The sequence below is a fragment of the Carlito syrichta genome, unplaced genomic scaffold (assembly GCF_000164805.1).
Source record: "Carlito syrichta isolate Samal-C Ts95f unplaced genomic scaffold, Tarsius_syrichta-2.0.1 Scaffold303013, whole genome shotgun sequence".
In the NCBI taxonomy this organism is placed as follows: domain Eukaryota; kingdom Metazoa; phylum Chordata; class Mammalia; order Primates; family Tarsiidae; genus Carlito; species Carlito syrichta.
The window spans coordinates 210,936-231,615 of record NW_007247109.1 but is presented as its reverse complement, the minus strand read 5'-3'; the positions used below and the strand labels follow the sequence as shown (position 1 = coordinate 231,615).

The following is a 20,680-nucleotide window of genomic DNA, read 5'->3' as shown; positions in this document are numbered from 1 at the left end:
TGCTGGACTCAGGTGATCCTTCCACCTCAGCCTTCCAAGTAGCTGGAACTACAGACATGCGCCACCATGCCCAGCTAATTTTTGGATTTATTGTAGAGATGAGGTCTCACTAAGTTGCCCAGGCTGGTCTCGAGCCCGTGGGCTTAGGCAGTGCTCTCACGTTGGCCTCCCAAAGTGTTGGAATTATAGGCATGAGTCACTGGGCCCGGCCTATTGGTATTTTCAAAGTACAACTAAGGTTCTGTTGATACAGCCTGCTGGGGTTTTTCTTTCTTTAGTTTGGGGAGAGATTTCGCTTTCTAAAATAGTACATTTTGAAATAAAATCTTTATTTTATCCATTTTCTTTGATTTATCATTATTTTATAGTTTTTAAAATTATTTGATATTTTTATTCTCTCTTATCAGCGAAGATTTAAAGCAGTGGTCCTCAGCCAGGGGCAATTTTGATCTACAGAAAACGTTTGGCAATGTCTGGAGACTAAATGTTGTTACAGTTGATGGATGTAGCTGTCATCTAGAGATCAGTATGCTGCCACCATCCTACAGCACACAGGAGAGCCCCTATCCTACCACACAGGAAGGAGTTAACCAGCCTGGTATATTGGCACTGAGGCTGGGAAACCATGCTTTAAGCTATATATTTTCCTCAGAGTGTAGCTATGACTAGGCATGTCCTGCAGGGTTTGAGATGTCATGTTCTCGTTACTGCTTTTTATAAGTAGTCTCTACACTTTGGGTTTTCCTTTCTGTCTGGCCTGTGCCTCATCATTCCAGGTGGTGAGGTTCCCCTTCTGGCCTTTTTTGTATCAGTCCCGTTCTCGTTCTGCTGCCTTGTGATCAGGTTTGGCAGACCGATGGTGCCTGCCTTTTGTCTTCGGAGTTTCAGATTTCCTTTGCTTCTTACCTAGAATGCAACCACTTCAGACTATTCCGTGCACACTTGATAGGAGTATGTGTTCCTGTTGAGCACTGGGCTCAGTTTTAAAGCAGGCTTGTCCAGCTTTCTGTTTAAGTCCCCTGTGTCCTTGTTTAACTGTCATCTCTGAGGCATCCCATTCTAGGAGCGTGTCAGCCTTTCTCTCTGTGACCGCAGCATCACCACGTTCTCCTTGCAGCCTTGACGGGGTTGGCTTCGTGCACCTTAAGACCACATCCATCTTGCTCCTCGTGGCTTGTGTTTATGGCGCCTCCTGGGCACGACATCTGTGTTCTCAGTGTAGGACATCCCTTGGTCTCCATGAATGCTGTGGCTTGCGTCCTCACTCACTCTCTCTGCGATGGCACCCAACCCCTCCTGTGACACAGCTCTGTGTCCCTTCTGTCTGAGTCCTGGGTTCAAGACACGTCTTCTCTCTCTCCAGCTATGGCTGGAATTTCCTCCTGGTCAGGCTGCTGGCATGGGTTTCATCTTGTACAAGGAGACTCAGCCTGGCACCTCAGTGGGCCTTATGGCTACTGGTCAACGCATGGCCCTGCCCTTACTGTGTGGCTTCTCCTTCCTGCTGAAATCCGTCCTGACTCTTGCAGCTTGAGCAACAAGATAGGTTTGGGTTTTGGTCTGTTAATTTGTGACTGCAATTGGACTTCCCTCCCCAGGTTTACAGGTTCTCTTTTCTGTGTTTTGGTTCTTTTTTATTTAGTGGTAGAGTCTCGCTCTGTCACCCAGGCTGGAGTGCAGTGGCATGATTATAACTCACCATAGTCTCGACCTCCTGGGCTCAAGAAGTCCTCCTGCCTCTGCCTCCCTCTACAGTCATGTGCCACCATGCCCGGCTAATTCTTTAATTTTTTGTAGCGAGGGGTCTCAAACACCTGACCTGAAGTGATCTCCCTGCCACAGCCTTCCAAGTAGCCAGGCTTACAGGCACACACCCCTCACGCTCTTTAATTTTTGATGAATTTTGAACCTTTATTTCTATCAGTAACAAAAATTAAATATAGCTCACAGTCCTCCTTACACACACGTGTAGGACATTCAACCTACTTAATCCTTCTCCTAGACTCCTGGGATTGTTTATAAGAGAACCGGCTTTTTTTTTTTCTTGGTCTAGTCTCACTCTGTCACCCAGACGCATTAGTAGCACTCTCACGGTCACCACAGCCTTGGCCTGCTGGACTCAGATTATCTTTCTGCTTCAGCCTTCCAAGTAACTGGAACCACAGGTGTGCACCACCACACCTGGCTAATTTTTTGATTTATTGTAGAGATGGACTGGTCTCAAACCCCTGGGCTCAGACAGTCTTCTCACCTCTGCTTCCCAAAGTACTAGGATGACAGGCATGAGCTGTTGCGCCCAGCTGGAAACCAGCATTTTCTTGCTGCCTGCCAATGATCTTGTTTCTGTGTTTTCCTTGTGTCGATGTTTGCAGCCTGCTTGGAACCTATGCTGTTAACTGTATTTATGGTTGGCCTGGTTTCCTGGCATGCCACACCTTTCCCAAAACACCAACTCTCCCTTTTTGGGACTTTATTCTTTTAGCCTCTAACTAGTGTGTAAAAGTGTAAGAAGACAAGTTTGTGGAAAGGGAGGCTCTTTCTGGTGGGGATGGCTGGATTCTGCAGGCATCTGAGCTCCCCCGCCCCCACCCTCCAGACTGTGACTGCAGCGCCGCGGGGACCCAGGGCAACGCATGCCGGAAGGACCCGCGACTGGGACGCTGCGTGTGCAAGCCCAATTTCCAGGGTACCCACTGTGAGCTCTGCGCCACAGGGTTCTACGGTCCAGGCTGCCAGCGTGAGTCCAGCCCCTGCCCTCCCTGCCCCACCTGTCCTGACCCCTCTGACCACGCGTGTTGGCCACCTCTCCCCACAGCCTGCCAGTGTTCCGGTCCTGGAGTGGCGGACAGCCGCTGCGACCCCAACACAGGCCAGTGCAGGTGCCGGGTGGGCTTCGAGGGGGCTGCGTGTGATCGCTGTGCCTCTGGCTACTTCCGCTTCCCTCTCTGCCAGCGTGAGTGACACCTCTCTGGGCGGCTTGGGCAGGAGTCTATGAGCCTGGCCTGCCATGATGCCCCACGCCCCCTCTGCTCCACAGTGTGTGGCTGCAGCCCTGTGGGGACCCTGTCTGAAGACTGTGATGAGACTGGCCGCTGCCCGTGCCGGCCTGGGTTTGCCGGCCCTCACTGTGACCGCTGCCACCCAGGCCACCACGGCTATCCTGACTGCCACGGTGAGCGGGAGGCCAGGGCGAGAAGGGGCCAGGCCACCTGCAAGGCACCAGGCCTGAGTCCACTGTTCCCACAGCCTGTACCTGCGACCCCCAGGGAGCCCTGGAGCAGCTCTGCGGGGTAGGTGGGGTGTGCCATTGTCGCCCTGGCTACGCAGGTGCCACTTGCCAGGAGTGCAGCCCTGGCTTCCACGGCTTCCCCGAGTGTGTCCGTAAGTGTCCGGGAAGAAGAAGAGGAGGAGGGTGGGCTCCATCCCCTCTGTGGGCTGTGGTAGGGAGAAGAAGGGTGGGTGCCAAGGAGGAAGGCAGGCTCCCAGGAGGCGGAGGAGGGCAGGCTCCATCCCCACTGTGGTCTGGGGGAGGGGAGGAGGAGGGCAGGCTCCTTCCCCGTGGACTAGGGGAGGAGAAGAGGCAGGCAAGTGCCGTCCCCCAAGTGCCTCACCTGCCCTTGGCCCGCAGCCTGCCACTGCTCCGCTGAGGGATCCCTGCATGTAGCCTGTGACCCCCGAAGTGGTCAGTGCACCTGCCGGCCACGTGTGACGGGGCTGCGGTGTGACACGTGCATGCCAGGAGCCTACAACTTCCCCTACTGCGAAGGTGAGAAGGCCGGGGCTGGTGTGTCAGACACATGCCAGTGCGTGTCCATGTGCTATGCACACGCTGTCTGTCTTCCTGTGATTCCCCTCCTGTGTATGTCTTGTGACTATGCCCATGTGCTCTGTGCGTGTTTGTTCATATACTGTGTAAGTCCATGTGCTATATGTGTGTGCTGTATGTTTGGTCATGTGCTTTGTGAGGTTTATGCATGTGTTCATGCGGTTCAATTTTTTTGAGTAGGAGTCTCACTGTGTCACCTAGGCTGGAGGGCAGTGGCATGCTTCCAGCCACTGCAGCCTCAATCTGCTGGGCTCATGCAACCTTTTCACCTCAGCTTTCCAAGTAGCTGGAACTATAGGCGCATACTACCATGCTCAGCTGATTTTTTATTTATTGTAGAGACAAAGTCTTACCGAGTTGCCCAGGCTAGTCTTGAACCCCTGAGCTCAGGCAATCCTCTCTCCTGAGCCTCTCAAAGTGCTGGGGTGACAGGCATGAGCCACCATACCCAGCCTTATTTTATTTATTTTTGAGTTAGGGTCTCACTGTGTTGCCACCATAGCCTCAGTCTGCTGGGCTCAGGCCATCTTCCCACCTCAGCTTCCCAAGTCGCTGGAACCACAGGCACATGCCACCACACATGGCTAATTTTTTTGATTTATTGTAGAGACGAGGTCTCGCCAAGTTGTCCAGGCTTGTCTCAAACCCCTGGGCTCAGGCAATCCTTTTGCCTTGGCCTTCCAAAGTGCTGGGATTACAGGCTTGAGCCACTGTGCCTGGCCCAGGTGGTTCTTTGATGTGCATGTTTACACGTAATGGGTTAGTGTATGCATTTACATGTGTGCATGTCTGTTCACGTGTGTGCATGTGCTGTACACGGAGTGTCCATAAGTGTCATGTGTGTGCATCTCATGACAGGTGCTATGTGGGGCAGCCTGAAGCAGGGAGGTGAATGTTCTCACATGATTTGTGCATGGGGGGTATGCATGCCGGCTCTCGGTCCATGGGGCCATGGGTCCTGGCCAGGCCTGGGAAGCCCTTGGACTGTAGAGTCCTCACTGAGGACTGGCTTAGGCTTGTTCTGTCTCCCCAGCTGGCTCCTGCCACCCTGCTGGACTGGCTCCAGCCAATCCGGTCCTTCCTGAGGTGAGCCTGAGTCTGCCGGTGGTGTGGGAGGTGGATGGGGCCCAGGCCAAGCTGAGCCCAAGCCTGGTGAGACCACAGCCCGTGGCCCACTGCTTGGTGACCATGGAAACCTTGGGGCCCATTTCCCCTCAGTTGGTTATTTGGTCCCACTGTGGGTGACTGCTGAACATGGGGTGGGACAGTCAAGAGGCCTCAGCCCCCTGGACCCTTTGCCAGAGCTCCAGGGCTAAGAGTGTGGGGAGGAGGGACGAAGGCTTACTCTGACCCACAGTCTCATTCTCTTTCAGAAACAGACCCCCTGTGTGTGTCGGGCTCACGTGGAGGGGCCAAGCTGTGATCGCTGCAAACCTGGGTTCTGGGGACTTAGCCCCAGCAACCCTGAGGGCTGCACCCGTAAGTCTTTCCTGGGGTCCCCTGGGGTGCCGGGAGGTCCCAGGGATTGGAGCCCAGACCCTCCTGCCCCCTCAAGGATCTCAGGCCTACTCTGCCCACCCCAGGCTGCAGTTGCGACCCCAGGGGCACGCTGGGTGGCGTTACTGAGTGCCAGCTGGTGAGTCTGAGGACCAAGGGGTAGGGACTGTGGGGCAGGTGGGTCGGGACCGACTCCAGTCCCGTCCCTGTCCTCAGCCCCATCCTTAGCCCCATCCCTAGCCCCATCCCTAACCGCATACCAGCCCTGTCCCAAACCATACCCCAGCCCCATCCCAGCCCCATTCCCAGCCTGTCCCAACCCTGTCCCAGTCCGGTACTAGCCCTGTCCCAGCCCTGTCCCTAACTGCGTCCCAGCCCCAGCCCCCACCCCATCCCCAGCCCATCTCACCTTTTCCCTTGGTCCCAGGGCAATGGCCAGTGCTTTTGCAAGCCCCATGTGTGTGGCCAGACCTGTGCAGCATGCAAGGATGGCTTCTTCGGGCTAGATCAGGCTGATTACTTTGGCTGCCGCAGTAAGTGCTCATGACTTAGCCCTCAAGCAACATGCCAGGGAGGCTGAGGCCCAGGCACATGAGGAGGCCCAGGTGCTAGAGTGGCTCTCTGTATGCTTCTCGATGTCTGACCAACCTTGCTGGCTGGCAGTGGAGGCTGCTTCTGGCCTGACTTGTGCCCTCCTCCATGCTGCCCCCGGACAGATATCACTAGTAGATCCCAGGGCCCCCGTCCAGATAGCCCAGGCAACCCCCAGGGATGGATAACAGTAGGCTTCTCGGCCAGCCAGGGTGGGGAGACCAGGGGCCTGTCAGGGCTGGAACAGGGCCCAAGCTGGGGGCAGTAGGAAGAGCCCCAAGGCTGGGCAGTCCCGAATAGCCTCTGACCTCTCTCCTCCTGGCTGCAGGCTGCCGGTGCGATGTTGGCGGTGCGCTGGGCCAGGGCTGTGAGCCAAGGACGGGCGCCTGCCGGTGCCGCCCCAATATCCAGGGCCCCACCTGCAGCGAGTGGGTACCTTGCCCTGGCTGGAGGGGGCCTTCGGGAGACAGCTGTCCTCTGGGCTTCTCCATGTCCCTCATCATGGGCCCACCAGGGTCAAACTGTCCCTGGGGATCTTGGTCAGCCCTGCAGCAATGCCTACCCTTCCCAGGCAGAATGGCTGGCCCTCCCCTGATGTCCCCTTCCATGCAGGCCGGCCAAGAACCACTACCTCCCTGACCTACACCATCTGCGGCTGGAGCTGGAGGAAGCATCCACACCAGAGGGCCACACTGTGCGCTTCGGCTTCAACCCCCTAGAGTTTGAGAACTTCAGCTGGAGGGGTTATGCGCAGATGGGCCCCATCCAGGTAGTTTCTGTGTCCCCCACCCCTACCAGGGCTCAGTCCAGAAGCAGGGCCAGCCGTGGCTCCTGGTGTGGCTGGCAGGGAGAGTGGACAGTCCCCATGAGGCCAGGGACCTGGGCGGGCAGCGACCAAGGAGGGTGACCTGACATCCCGTGACATCCCAGCCCAGGATTGTGGCCAGGCTGAACCTGACTGCCCCTGATGTCTTCTGGCTGATCTTCCGATACGTCAACCGTGGACCCACCACTGTGAGTGGGCACGTCTCCATGAGAGAGGAGGGCAAGTTTGCTGCCTGTGACAACTGTGAGTGGCCCCTTGGCTGCCCTACCCCGCCCTGCCCCGCCCCACCCAGCCCAGCCCCAGCAGTCTCCTCTGACCATCCTCTGCACCATGGGGGCAGGTGCAGCCTGGGCTGTCCCTGTCCCCCCATGTTCCTGCTGATCCACCCAGCCCCCACCCTACCCCACCCTATGCCTGTCCCCTCCCCTATTCTCCCCAACCTCCCATGTTCCTGCCAATTCACTCACCCCCACCCCATCCCTGCCCCCACCTTGTCCCCAGCCACCTCCCTTGACCCACACAGGCAGGGGACCCAGCTTGTCCCCTGCACTGCAGGGGAGGTACATCCTGGGGTGGCCCCTGGGCTATTAGACAGCCTCCTGCCACTGCCTGCCCCCAGGCACAGAGCAGAGCCAGCCCGTGGCCTTCCCGCCCAGCACAGAGCCCACCTTTGTGACCGTGCCCCAGAGGGGCTTCGGGGAGCCCTTTGTGTTGAACTCCGGCACCTGGGCCCTGCTCGTGGAGGCAGAAGGGGTGCTTCTGGTGAGACGGGGAACCGGGCGGGGGGTGGGCAGGCCCCGGTCAGACAGACCTGAGCAGCCACCCCTGCCCTCCACCAGGATTACGTGGTTCTGCTGCCCAGTGCGTACTATGAAGCGGCCCTCCTGCAGCTGCGGGTGACTGAGGCCTGCAGCTACCGGCTGACCACTCAGCGCTTTGGAGAGAAGTGAGGGCCTGCGTCCAACATGGGGCTGCCCCTGCTCTGCTGTGCCTGGGCACCCCCAGGCCTGCTCTGGGTACCAGTGCACCTGGAGCTGATCACAACCCATGTCACCCCCAGCTGCCTCCTCTATGCCCACCTCCCCCTGGACGGCTTCCCCTCGGCTGCTGGGCCAGATGCCCAGTGTCGTCACGATAACAGCCTACCGCGGCCCTGCCCCACGGAGCAGCTCAGTCCCTCACACCCGCAGCTGGCCGCCTGCCTGGGCAGTGATGTGCGTGTCACAGGGCCCCTCGGAGGGGTGTGCTCTGCATGACCCTAGCCTGGGGGTGGGATCCTGTAGCAACGGCAGGACATAGTGGACCCGAGCCCCCACTCTGGAGCTGTCCTGGGTGCTGTGACTGCAGAGCCAGGGCAGGCCCTAGAGGTGGGGGTGGGGGGTGGAGGTGGGGTTGGGAGTTGAGCAGAGGTTGGCAGGTGTGGGCTGCGGCCTTCATCGCCCTGCCCTCCCCCCAGGTGGATGTCCAGCTGCAGGTGGCAGTGCTGCGGCCTGGCCGCTATGCCCTGGTGGTGGAGTATGTCAATGAAGATGCCCGCCAGGAGGTGGGCGTAGCTGTGCACACCCGCCAGCGGGGCCCCCAGGAGGGGGCACTCACCCTCCACCCCTGCCCATACAGGTGAGTGTGAGTCCAGTGAGTGGGGCTGGCATGAGGGTTCTGGCTGTCTGCCCTGCCCGTTGACTGCCCCTCCCTCCTCAGCACCCTGTGCCGGGGCACCGCGAGGGACGCCCAGGATCACCTGGCCATCTTCTACCTGGACTCAGAGGCCAGCATCCGGCTTACAGCCGAGCAGGCACGCTTCTTCCTGGTAAGGGACCCTAGGCCTCCTGCCTGGAGTTTCAGCTTCTTTCAGAAGATTTGTGGGCTAGGCGTGGTTGCTTATACCTGTAGTCCCAGCACTTTGGGAGGCTGAGGGGGGAGGATCACTCGAGCCCAGGAGTTCAATACCAGCCTGGACAACATAGTGAGACCTCATCTCTACAAAAATAAAAAAATTAGTTGACGGTGGTGGTGTATTCCTGGAGTCCTAGCTCTTTGGGAGGCTGAGGTGAGAGGATGGCTTGAGCCCAGGAGTTGGAGGCTATAATGAGCCATGATGGCACCACTGCACTTCAACTTGAGTGATAGAGCAAGACCCTGTCTCTAGAAGAAGATTTGAAGCATGCATAAAAGTGGAGAGCAGGGTTGGGGTCCCAGAGCTGTCACTGCTGTCCACCACCCACATTCTTTCTTTTGGAACCAGCCCCCTACAGCTTTCCCTCTTGCCACAGTCACAGCCGCCAATGTCACACGCATGCCCAGTCCCAGAAACAGCAGAGCCCCACCCCAGATGCCCCCGCCCCACGGTAGCCACTTCCTGGCACAGATGGCATTGGTTAGTGGCCAGTTCTGGAAGTTTCTATGAATGGAACCACTCAGTGCATTCTGAGTCGCATCTCCTGCCAGCACAGTGTCACAGATGGATCTGTGCGTCACTTGCACACACTGGTTTCCTCCACTGTGGGGTTTGGTGTGTTTGTGCCCTGGGCCCCTGCATCACAGCGGCTGCTCTGGGAAGCCCGGCCACTGAGCTTGGTCCCATGGAGAGGTGCAGCTCAAGATGAGGATGGAGGATAGCCGAGAACAGGTGGGACAGCTGTGTAGAGGGCTGTGTAGAGGGCTGAAGGCATCTGGCTCGGTGTGCTGGGCTAGAGCCTGGGACCGGGCTGGTGCAGGGCTTCCAGGGACAGGCCTGGGCAAGACAGGCTTGGCTGGGGCCCTGGGTCTGAGCAGTGTGACCTGCCATCTTCGTCCTCCTGTCCCACGGCCTGGCGGCATCTCGCCCCTCTGCCACAGCACCGCGTCACCCTGGTGCCCGTGGAGGAGTTCAGTCCAGAGTTTGTGGAGCCACGAGTCCACTGCATCAGCAGCCATGGCACCTTTGGCCCCGGCAGGTATGGGCCCGGGAGGGGCCTGGAGGGGCTGAGCGGCCGTGGACCCGCCAGGACAGCTGAGACTCACGGCTGTTCTCCCACCAGTGCCGCCTGTGTGCCCTCACGCTTTCTGAAGCCACCCCAGCCCATCATCCTCAGGGACTGCCAGGTGCTGCCGTTGCCGCCCGGTTTCCCTCTGACACTCTCACAGGACCTCACACCAGACGCATCCCTGCCCAGGCCTCAACCTCGGCCCCCTACTGCTGTGGACCCCCACGCGGAGCCCACCCTGATACAGCACCCCCAGGTGAGGGCCAGGTTGGACAGCTCCCAAGAGATTGGGTGTGCAGGCCCCTGTCTGTTCCAGGGCAGGGGACCAGGGTCAGCAGGCAGGCTGGGGGTCTTGGCGGCCCTGTACTCTCCTCACTCACAGCCTCTGCCTGTAGGGCACTGTGGTCTTCACTGCCCACATGCCCACGCTGGGCCGCTACGCCTTCCTGCTGCACGGCTACCAGCCAGCCCACCCCACCTTCCCCATGGAGGTCCTCATCAACGGGGGTCGCGTCTGGCAGGGTGAGTGTCTGCGGTGGCAGTGGGCAGGGGGGTGGGCACCACATACGATGGCCTGAGCACATACGTCACAGTGTGGCCTGTGGAACCTGGCCACAAATGATGGGTCAACATAGCTCTGTGCCACTGTTGGTTCTCAAATGAGGTGCCCCAGGGCCTCTGTGGGTGGCACACCCCCACCTCCCCTCCCCTATTCCCAGAAAAGCCTGTTCCTGGATCTGCCTCGCATGACAGGAGTCCCTGTGTTGCTCCCGCCAAACAGCGAGATGAGAGCCTCTCGCAGGACTCCAGCTGGTGGCACACGTGGTCCTGAGTGTTTGTCTTGTTCTGGCTTGGCTGATCCCAGGACCCGCACCTTAGGGTGCCCTGTGTGACTGCGGCTGACCCCCGTGGCCTGTGGGGCCAGCCTTACCGGCGGGTCTGGCTTGTGGCCTGTGCTGGGCAGGTGCTCCTTGGGCCCCTGGCGCTACATCTGCGCCCCTCCCCTAGTGTCTCCAGTAGCACCCCAGGCCCAGGGTGACTGGGAGGTCAGGGCGGGGGCCTGAGCCTGCCTCTCCCCTCAGGCCACGCCAACGCCAGCTTCTGCCCACATGGCTACGGCTGCCGTACCCTGGTGGTATGTGAGGGTCGGGCCCTGCTGGACGTTACCGACGGCGAGCTCACTGTGACCGTGCGTGTGCCCGAGGGCCGCTGGTTCTGGCTGGTGAGTCCCAGGGCTGGTGACCTGCTCAGGGCCAGCTGTCCTTGCCCTTATTGCACTGCCCTGGTCACTGGGCCAGGTAGTGTCTCCTGCTGGGCCAGCTGCAGCCCAGACCTGTGCCCTGTCTCCGGAGGCCTCTTAAGTTTACCTCCTGAGGCTCAGAGAGGCTACTGAGCTTGTGGCACTGGCCCACCGGACCCTGGGTCCTGCTGGTCAGGGTGGCCTTCCTGGAGGAGGTGGGCCTAGATGATGGGAGGGGAAGGAAGAAGGCATGACCTGCAGGGGCACAGGCAGACACCAGGAGGCTTTTTTCATGCTGCTGCCTCCTCACGCTCCCCAGAGCTGCTCCCTGGCCCTGGAGGCGGCCTCCCCTGAGTGGCCCAGAGGCCATGCCAGGCAGAGCTGGCTGTACTGCTGTCACCAGTGTGAGCTGCCTGCTGGACTCTGGCCCCATCGGTCTCTGGGAGCCTCCCATTCCCTGTTCCTGCCTGCAGGCTCTGGGCACAGTCCCCCAAGCCCGGCCCTGCACTGGGCCCACAGGAAGGTGATGGGTCCCGTTCTCTTCTAGGATTACGTTCTGGTGGTCCCCGAGGACGCCTACAGCCCTGGTTATCTCCGGGAGGAGCCTCTGGACAAATCCTATGACTTCATCAGCCACTGTGCCACCCACGGCTACCACATCAGGTGGGCCAGGCTCAGGTGGGGCGGGAGCCTGGGGTGAGGGTCCTGGTAGGAACCCGCCTCACCACCTGCTCCCATCCGTCACGTAGCCCCAGCAGCTCATCCCTTTTCTGCCGGAACGCCGCCACCTCCCTCTCCCTCTCCTACAACAATGGGGCTCGTCCATGCGGCTGCCATGAGGTGGGCGCCACGGGCCCCACTTGTGAGCCCTTCGGGGGCCAGTGCCCCTGCCGTGCCCACGTCATTGGCCGGGATTGCTCACGCTGTGCTACTGGTTACTGGGGCTTCCCCAACTGCAGACGTGAGTACCCCAGTCCTTGGGCATGCCGGTGGTGGGAGGTGGTGCTAGATCTCAGGGGACTTCCTAGTGGAGGAGGCTGACCAGGACATGTGGGCACAGTGGCTGAGAGAACGTTCTGGAGCCCAGCAGGCCAGCTCTATCACCTCCTGTCTGCAGACCTCAGGCAGCTAGTGGCCCGGGCCCAGGACTCCACCTTGCGGGTTATCCAGAAGGTTCCCAGGACCAGCAGATAGTCTGCAGCCCCTGGCATCCAGATAACCATCTCGGGAACTATCCCCACATCAGGGGCCTCTGAGGGTTCTAGCAAGTGGTCCCTGGCCTCGCCCCCCACAGTCACATCCCCAGGGAGCAAAACAGGGATCTAAGTCAGGGAGCAAAACAGGGGTCAGCCAGCCCTGTCATGCCCCCACAGCCTGTGACTGTGGCGCCCGCCTCTGTGATGAGCTCACGGGTCGCTGCATCTGCCCACCACGCACCGTCCTGCCCGACTGCCTGATCTGCCAGCCTCAGACTTTTGGCTGCCACCCCCTGGTGGGCTGTGAGGAGTGCAACTGCTCTGGGCCCGGCGTCCAGGAGCTCACAGACCCCACCTGCGACAGGGACAGCGGCCAGTGCAAGTAAGCCTGGCAGGGCCCTGTGGACTCCACAGCCTTGGGGGTGGGCAGCACCTCCACTTGTCTGTGGGTCCCTGCCCCTGGGGGACTCCCAGCAATTCCCTTTCCTTGGGTTCTGAGGGGATTCTGGGGTGGGGCACCCATGGCCTCTGGCATCACTGGGGGGAGGGAGGCTCAGCCTGATCCCCCACAGGTGCAGACCCCACGTCGCTGGGCGCCGCTGTGACACCTGTGCTCCCGGCTTCCACGGCTACCCCAGCTGCCAGCCCTGTGACTGCCACGAGGCAGGCACTGCACCTGGCATGTGCGACCTCCTCACGGGCCAGTGCTACTGCAAGGTGAGCCCCGCCCCCATCCCGCCCTCCTGCTGCAGCTGACATGGCGTCCTCCAGGGCCATCTTGGGTGGCTGAGGCTCTCTGCAAGTTTGGGAGAGTCCTCCCAGTGGGCAGTGGGGAGCAGTCATGTGGGGTTGGCACCCGACTGACTCCCATCGCCTCCCTCCTGCTCCCAGGAGAACGTGCAGGGCCCCAGATGCGACCAGTGCCGCCTTGGAACCTTCTTCCTGGATGCCACCAACCCCAAAGGCTGCACCCGCTGCTTCTGCTTCGGGGCCACGGAGCGCTGTGGGAGCTCAGCCTATACCCGCCAGGAGGTGCACCAGCAGGGGCTGGGCCGGGGGGCATTCATGGGGCTGGAATGCAGGATGGCACCCTGGGATGTACGCGGACACCCACATGACCCGTGCAGACACACCCACATGTGCCCACAGTTCGTAGACATGGATGGCTGGATCCTGCTGAGCAGTGACCGGCAGGTGGTGCCCCACGCACGGCGGGCAGGGACGGAGCTTCTCCACGCAGACTTGCGGCATGCACCTGACACCTTTCCTGAGCTATACTGGCAGGCTCCACCCTCCTACCTGGGCGACAGGGTGAGCGAGGGCATCAGGCCTGGGGGAGCAAGCTTCGAGGATGCAGGGATATGGAAGGTCCCATCTGGGGAGGGGAATGAGCTTGGGCGCCCCAGCCCATCGGGGCCCTACTCTGGGGGCTGAGCCAGCTGCTGTTGGGCTCTAGCTTGTTCTACCTTCAGGTGTCATCCTACGGAGGGACCCTCCGCTACGAACTACACTCAGAAACCCAGCGGGGGGATGTCTTCATCCCCACAGAGAGCAGGCCGGATGTGGTGCTGCAGGTAGGCAAACGGGCATGGTGCTGCAAGGCGGGCGGGTGTGGCCCTGGGGAACCATGGCCCAGCCCAGTGCCCACCCTTGCCTGACCCACGCGCCTCCCCAGGGGAACCAGATGAGCATCACATTCCTGGAGTCAGCATACCCTGTGCCTGGACACGTTCACCGCGCACAGCTGCAGCTGGTGGAGGTGAGTGCAGTTGGCCAGGCACCCAGGTCCCTCCCAGGCCCCAGCATAGCCCAGGGAAGACCTGGAGCTGCAGTGCCCGTTCTCTGTGGCAGAGTCTAGGAATGGGGCAGTGGGGGCCCGGTGGACCTGTGGGTACTTGCACCCCTTGTCGAGCATCTCCTGCTTAGGTCACCCCGTGGGGTCTCATTCTCATCACTTGCTCTGTGAGTCCCTTTTCACTGTCAGGTGAGTGCCCACAGTGGCCACCTGGCATCCTCTTGGAGCTGCCTAGAGGAGACCTGTTGGTCCTGACACCCACCCTTGTCAGATCTGGGGATGGCTGCTGTCTTCCCCATCCCGCCCTCTAGGATGTCTTTTGAGGATACATTTAATGGATCCAAACTTACCCACTTTCTTTTGCAGCAAGTGTTTTTGTCTTGTTTAAGAAAGTATCTCTACTTGGTCAGAAAGTCCTTGCCTCTGCTTCTTCCAAAAGCTCAAACTGTTGTCCTGTGTATTTACTTATTACTGATCTTAGCTGATTCTGTGTGTGTTGTGAGGTTGGGGTCTAGGTACCTACTGTCCACACAGGCAACTGGTGTTTCTGGCTCTGTGTCTTCCTCCTCTGTCGCATGGCCTGTGTGCCCTTCTGTTCCCCATACGGGGTCTATCCTAGGCTCCCCATCCTGCCCCAGCGACCGAGGCCTTGCTGAGATTACATCTTGGACCCACAGGGAAACTTCCGGCACACGGAGACGCATAGTGCAGTGTCCCGCGAGGAGCTCATGATGGTGCTGGCTGGTCTAGAGCAACTGCAGATCCGTGCCCTCTTCTCGCAGACCTCCTCAGCTGTCTCCCTGCGCAGGGTGGTGCTGGAGGTAGCCAGCAGGGCGGGCAGGGGACCCCCAGCCAGCAACGTGGAACTGTGCATGTGCCCCGCCAACTACCGTGGGGACTCATGCCAGGTGAGGAGTGGGTGCCGGGCCGCCAGGCAACCGAGCCTCATACCCCAGCCCTGGGCAGCCTCCCATGTCTGCTCCTGCTTTCTGTCCCCACCTGCTGCCCCCACTCACCTTTCTTCCCACCCCTGTCCTGCCCCAGCTGCCAGCCAGTCACTCCCCTACTCACAGGCTGCCAACCCATCACCCCGTCCATGCCCACGCTGCTCCTCACCCATCCACCACCCCGCCCAGACCCCCTGACCCATTCATCGGGCCGTTGCCTGTCTGTACGCCTCCCTGACCATCCTCCATCGTTCCCTCACTCGCATGCCCACTGCCTGTGAACCTGGGTGAGTGTACTACCTCTGTCCTGCCACAAGAGAGGCCCGAGGTTGCCCTCCCCTGGACAGTGGCATTTGGAGTAGGAAGGTCTAGGTCATGCAGGGGTTGGTCCTAAGGCCCAGTCACCCCTGAGCCAGGGCATCCAAGTGGCTTTGAGAGCTGTGTCCTCATGCCTAGGGAAAGCAGCCAAGGGCTGGTGCACCTCCAGCTGCTTGGGGCCAGGAATTCCTGCCTCTGACCCTGCGGTGACCGAGCTCTGTGGGCAGTTGTTCCCAGCACCCCAGTCCTGGGATGCCTGGTACCTGTGGGACCCCCACGGGACTCATCTGGTTGGCCCCAGCTTTGAGCTGGCCCTCCTCCCTTCTCTAGCACTGATAGACCCCACACTCCCCCAGGAATGTGCCCCTGGCTATTATCGGGACGTTAAAGGTCTCTTCCTTGGCCGGTGTGTCCCCTGTCAGTGTCACAGCCACTCAGACCGCTGCCTCCCAGGCTCTGGCATCTGCGTGGTGAGTGGGGCCCAGCAGGGGAGGGGCATTCATCAAGAGCATGTGAGGCATGCCAGGGGTGACCCAGGGCCTTTGGGGCTGTAATTGCGGGTAAACTGAGGTTGGGGGAAGGGAGTCATCCACCTTGGGTATGGCAGGGCACCACTTGGGTGGAAGGGTGGGAGCTGGTGGGATGTGGACCTCGAGGGTGGATGCCGACTGCCCGCTGTGCCCCAGAGCTGCCAGCACAACACTGAGGGTGACCGCTGTGAGCGCTGCCGTGCCGGTTTTGTGAGCAGCAGGCCTGGGGACCCCACAGCTCCCTGTGTCAGCTGCCCCTGTCCCTTGGCAGTACCCTCCAACAAGTAAGTGCAACCCCTTCTGGAAACCTATCTAACCCCCAGTAGCTGAGTGGGTGCTCATTGCCCCTTCAGAGGACTGGACAACTGGGGTGGATCCAAGAGGCAGGGACCTGGACATCCAGCTCAGCCTGAACACGGGCGCTGGCCTAGTACTGGGTGGCGCCAGGGGCATAGTGACCAACCACTGCTGGTCCTTACAGCTTCGCCGACGGTTGCATCCTGCGCGGTGGCCATGCCCAGTGTCTCTGCAAACCTGGTTACGCAGGGGCCTCCTGCGAGCGGTGAGTGGGCCAGGTGGTGGAGGGTGGATCCAAGGGCTGGACCTGAGGACTGGACCTGGATGATCTTCAGGGACGGGGCCACAGGCTGCTGATGACCCGTCCCCGCCCCACCCCCAGGTGCGCACCTGGCTTCTTTGGGAACCCATTGGTGCTGGGCAGCTCCTGCCAGCCATGCGACTGCAGCGGCAATGGCGACCCCAACTTGATCTTCAGCGACTGCGACCCCCTGACAGGCGCCTGTCGGGGCTGCCTGCACCACACCACTGGGCCACGCTGCGAGAGCTGTGCCCCCGGCTTCTATGGCAATGCCCTGCAGCCCGGCAACTGCACCCGTAGGCGCCTGACCGGGAGGGTGCACCTGGGAGGTTGCACAGGGTGGAGGACCCACTGGGTGCACCCTGGGTGCGCCACTGTGGTGTGCCCAGTGCCGGGGCCCAGCCAGAACAGGGTGGACCTGGTCCCCTGGGTTTGCAGTCAAACCCCTCCTCATTCTCATAGTCAGCCCCTCCTTCCCCTCATGTCAGGCCCTCTGTCGTGGGCAGACTTCCTCGTCCTCCACCCCACCCCTGGGGCTCAATGTCAACCCAGGTCACATCAGGGCAGGCCATGGTAGGGAGTCCCCAGGGCCCTCTGGTGGAGTGGGGGCATCTGGGAGGAGGGCCAGGAATGGGAGGGGCAGCTGTGTGGACCAAGCTGGGAGGTGGTAGAAAGTGATGGGCTGGGGCAGTGTGACGGCTTCCTGTGGGGGTGGGACAGGCCAGGGCTGTGACAACCTCCCTCCTGTAGGTTGCGACTGCACCCCATGTGGGACAGAGGCCTGCGACCCCCACAGTGGGCACTGCTTGTGCAAGGCGGGTGTGACTGGACAGCGCTGTGACCGCTGTCAGGTAGGACTGTACAGTGGATCCTGGGCAGGGCCTCAGGGCTAAAGAGGTGGGACCTGTGGGACTGGAAGGTGGGGCCTGAGCTAGAGGGGTAGGACTTCAGGTTGGGGGTGGAGCCCTGGGGGGTGGGGTCTGGGCTAGAGAGGTAGAGCCTTGGGTTGGGTGTGGGACCTGTGGAGAGTTGTGGCCAGATGGGTGGGCCCTGTGATCTGGGTAGGGCCCGATGGGTGTGGCTTCAGGAAGCAGTTGCTGGGAGTCTTGAGGGCTGAGGGCAGGGTTGGGCTAGGCTGGATCTTCTGAGCTGGAAGAAATGGGGTCTGGAGGGCGGGGTGGGGTGGGGTCCTGATGACAGCCTGTGCCTACAGGAAGGACATTTCGGCTTCGGCAGCTGTGGGGGCTGCCGCCCATGCACCTGTGGACCAGCTGCTGAGGGTTCCGAGTGTCACCCCCAGAGCGGGCAGTGCCACTGTCAGCCAGGGGCTGGGGGACCCCAGTGCCGCGAGTGTGCCCCTGGCTACTGGGGGCTCCCTGAGCAGGGATGCAGGCGTGAGTACAGGCAGGGCCCAGGAGGGCAGGTAGGATACTGCCAGGTGGGGGCTCCCTAAGGCCCAGGTCGGCCATATTCACCTCGTTCTCCCCTACAGGCTGCCAGTGCCCGGGAGGTCGCTGTGACCCTCACACAGGCCGTTGTACCTGCCCCCCGGGGCTCAGCGGGGAGCGCTGTGACACTTGCAGCCAGCAGCACCAGGTGCCGGTGCCCGGCGGGCCTGGGGGCCGTGGCGTCCACTGTGAAGGTGCGCCCACCATGCCCCACCCTCGCCACACCTGGGTGCAGTGGGGGTTCCCGCCCTGCCCTGTCTGGTGACCCCTGCATTAACCTCAGCCTTCCAGAGCGGTCCTAGCTGTCCCTGTCTCCCGTGCCTGTCTCGATGCTAACCCTGTGACTGCTGACCACACACACACCCCCAAGTCAGCACTGGGTTCCAACACTGACCCCAGCTCTCCTGCTGACCCCCACTACCACCAGCCCCCACTGCTGGATCTTGCCCAGCCCACAACGTCACCCCATGCTTGTGCTGGCTTTCTGGTACCCTGCTGACCTCCTAACCACTGGTGACCTTTCAGTTAATCCTGGGATCTCCATTCTGGCTTTTGACCCTACTGACCTTGTCACTTCATCTCAGCTTAGTCTCCTGTGCCGAGCCCGTATTGACCCCATGACCCTACATACCATTAGAGCCCAGGACTCATTCCTGTGGCATTCCCCATGACCCGGTGCTGGCTCCTCCCCTTACGCTGACCCCACTGTCCCCTCTGCTTCTTTATCTGCTAACCCTGTGCCCTTCACCCTAGTCTGTGACCTCGTCCTGACCCCATGACCCTGCCATGACCCATGACACTGACTCCCCCACCACCCTCAGTGTGTGACCACTGTGTTGTCCTGCTCCTGGACGACCTGGAGCGCGCCGGTGCCCTCCTCCCAGCCATCCGCGAGCAGCTACGTGGGGTCAATGCCAGCTCCGTGGCCTGGGCCCGGCTGCACAGGCTGAATGCCTCCATTGCAGACCTGCAGGTACTTAGTGCCCTGGCTGCCCCTCCCTCACCCTCGGAGCAGGCCTTTACCTTCACCCTCCGCTTCCCCCAGAGCCAGCTCCGGAGCCCCCCGGGCCCCTACCCTGAGACGGCACAGCAGCTGGAGGTACTGGAGCGGCGGAGCACAAGCCTCAGACAGGACACACAGCGGCTGGACAGCCAGGCAGGTCCCAGGATCCTCCCCCAGCAGCCCCTCTCCCCTGGGACCCTCAAGCCCTCTCCAGCTCCTTGGCGTTTCCTGTCTCCCCAACCCTAGACTAGCTGCCAGAGCTCCTGCCCAGACCCCCTATCATTCCTCTGCCAGCAGGGGTGTGGGCTGATGGGCACTGCCTCCACAGGCCACAGGCACCCGAGACCGGGCAGGGCGGCTGCTAGAGGGCACCGAAGCCACATTGGGCCGGGCGCAGGCATTGCTGGTGGCCATCCGGGCTGTGGACCTTGCCCTGAGCGGTAAGGGCAGGCCCACCCCAGCTTGCTCAGGGCGGGGAGGGCTGCTCCGGGGATGGGAGCTCCCAGGGTGGTCATCGGCTGAGCTTGGCCTTGAAGAACAGGCAGGATAGGCCGGGCTTGGTGTCTCACCCTGTGATCCCAGCTGAGCCTCCTTTGGGAGACCGAGGCAAGTGGATTGCCTGAGCCTGCGGGTTTGAGACCAACCCAGGCATCTTGGTGAGACCTCGTCTCTACAATAAATCAGAAATTAGTCAAGCGTGGTAGCGTGCACCTGTATTTCTGGCTACTTGGAAGGCTGAGACTGGGCTGGCTGTGAGTGTGCCACTGCACTCCAGTATCCTGGGCAACAGAGTGAAACTCCAACTCAAAAAACAAAAGAGAACAGGCAGAATCCTTGTGTTGAGTCGGGCAGTGGCGCCTCTGGAGTCAGCAGTAGGGTGGGGCTGGAGGTGGGCAAGGCCCTGGCGTGGCGGGGCCAGGGAATCCAGGAGACCCCTGGTCAGTCCCCCAGAGAAACAAGCTGATTGATACTTGTGCGCCCCAGCTGACATGTGGGCCTAAGGAAAGATCAGGCTCCCTGACCCCCTGTGGCTGGGGACCTGGCTCAGCCTGAGGGGCCGTGCAGGGAAATTCAGACAGCCGGCCTAGGAGCCAGAGTCAGCCAGGCTAGTGGAGCAGGAAGATCCAAGGAGGCCTTGCTGGGCTGAGCACCCAGGCGTCAGGGTGCAGGGGACCACAGTAGACGAGGAGGCTGGGTGCTCAGAGCCATCCAGGGTGGGCACAGGCTCCATGCTGCTGGCCTGCCCGGGTAGGAGGGTCTCAGGCTGGGAAGCCATGGGACAGAGGTGTGTGGGCAGCTGCCAGCCCAGGCCCTGATGGCCCCACGCCCGCAGAGCTGGCATCCCAGACAGGTCACCTGTGGCCTGCCAATGTCACGGCCCCATCAGGAGAGCAGCTGCGTCGAATGCTGGCCGAGGTGGAGCGGTGGCTCGGGGACATGCGGGCCCGTGACCTGGGGCCCCCCCGGGCAGCAGCTCAGGATGAGCTGGCAGAGGCCCAGAGACGTGAGTGGTGTCAGGTGGGAGGACGAGGATGCAGCCGAGAGGCCGGGTGGAGGTCAGCATGGAGGGAGAAGGGTGGGCTCACTGGGGAAGGACTGGGGATCTCAGGGGCCTGGCTGCCCGGGGGGACTGCCGTCACACTCTGGTCTGGGTCAGTGCTGGCCCGTGTGCAGCAGCAGCTGACCAGTCGCTGGGAGGAAAACCAGGCACTGGCCACACGCACCCGCGACCAGCTGGCCCAGCACGAGGCCAGCCTCATGGACCTGAGGGAGGCCCTAAACCGAGCAGTGAATGCTACGCGGGAGGCTGAGGAGCTCACCAGCCACAACCAGGAGCGCCTGGAAGAGGCCCTGGTGAGAGACTGGGCTTGTTCTCCCTTCCCTGCCTTCCTGTCCCCTTCT

At 61.0% G+C, this 20,680-nt stretch overlaps 1 protein-coding gene across 1 annotated transcript in view; it reads left to right on the top strand.

The window, feature by feature from the left end:
• Positions 1-20,680, top strand: part of LAMA5 (laminin subunit alpha 5) — a 51,014-nt gene that overhangs the window by 21,285 nt on the left and 9,049 nt on the right. Inside the window, exons 11-52 of the mRNA XM_021712012.1 lie at positions 2,597-2,737; positions 2,816-2,953; positions 3,038-3,172; positions 3,247-3,381; positions 3,629-3,766; positions 4,860-4,912; positions 5,200-5,305; positions 5,410-5,462; positions 5,751-5,856; positions 6,243-6,342; positions 6,527-6,683; positions 6,845-6,983; positions 7,360-7,502; positions 7,580-7,686; positions 7,801-7,954; positions 8,197-8,357; positions 8,439-8,547; positions 9,576-9,673; positions 9,758-9,959; positions 10,099-10,225; positions 10,786-10,925; positions 11,491-11,606; positions 11,693-11,904; positions 12,317-12,521; positions 12,712-12,856; positions 13,031-13,171; positions 13,289-13,450; positions 13,612-13,713; positions 13,815-13,898; positions 14,612-14,842; positions 15,556-15,669; positions 15,886-16,013; positions 16,211-16,291; positions 16,409-16,623; positions 17,078-17,178; positions 17,541-17,721; positions 17,820-17,969; positions 18,597-18,748; positions 18,821-18,931; positions 19,107-19,218; positions 20,112-20,282; positions 20,436-20,632. Of these exons, the coding sequence (XP_021567687.1) occupies positions 2,597-2,737; positions 2,816-2,953; positions 3,038-3,172; positions 3,247-3,381; positions 3,629-3,766; positions 4,860-4,912; positions 5,200-5,305; positions 5,410-5,462; positions 5,751-5,856; positions 6,243-6,342; positions 6,527-6,683; positions 6,845-6,983; positions 7,360-7,502; positions 7,580-7,686; positions 7,801-7,954; positions 8,197-8,357; positions 8,439-8,547; positions 9,576-9,673; positions 9,758-9,959; positions 10,099-10,225; positions 10,786-10,925; positions 11,491-11,606; positions 11,693-11,904; positions 12,317-12,521; positions 12,712-12,856; positions 13,031-13,171; positions 13,289-13,450; positions 13,612-13,713; positions 13,815-13,898; positions 14,612-14,842; positions 15,556-15,669; positions 15,886-16,013; positions 16,211-16,291; positions 16,409-16,623; positions 17,078-17,178; positions 17,541-17,721; positions 17,820-17,969; positions 18,597-18,748; positions 18,821-18,931; positions 19,107-19,218; positions 20,112-20,282; positions 20,436-20,632 (5,753 nt within the window). The remainder of the gene's footprint in view (positions 1-2,596; positions 2,738-2,815; positions 2,954-3,037; positions 3,173-3,246; positions 3,382-3,628; positions 3,767-4,859; positions 4,913-5,199; positions 5,306-5,409; positions 5,463-5,750; positions 5,857-6,242; positions 6,343-6,526; positions 6,684-6,844; positions 6,984-7,359; positions 7,503-7,579; positions 7,687-7,800; positions 7,955-8,196; positions 8,358-8,438; positions 8,548-9,575; positions 9,674-9,757; positions 9,960-10,098; positions 10,226-10,785; positions 10,926-11,490; positions 11,607-11,692; positions 11,905-12,316; positions 12,522-12,711; positions 12,857-13,030; positions 13,172-13,288; positions 13,451-13,611; positions 13,714-13,814; positions 13,899-14,611; positions 14,843-15,555; positions 15,670-15,885; positions 16,014-16,210; positions 16,292-16,408; positions 16,624-17,077; positions 17,179-17,540; positions 17,722-17,819; positions 17,970-18,596; positions 18,749-18,820; positions 18,932-19,106; positions 19,219-20,111; positions 20,283-20,435; positions 20,633-20,680) is intronic.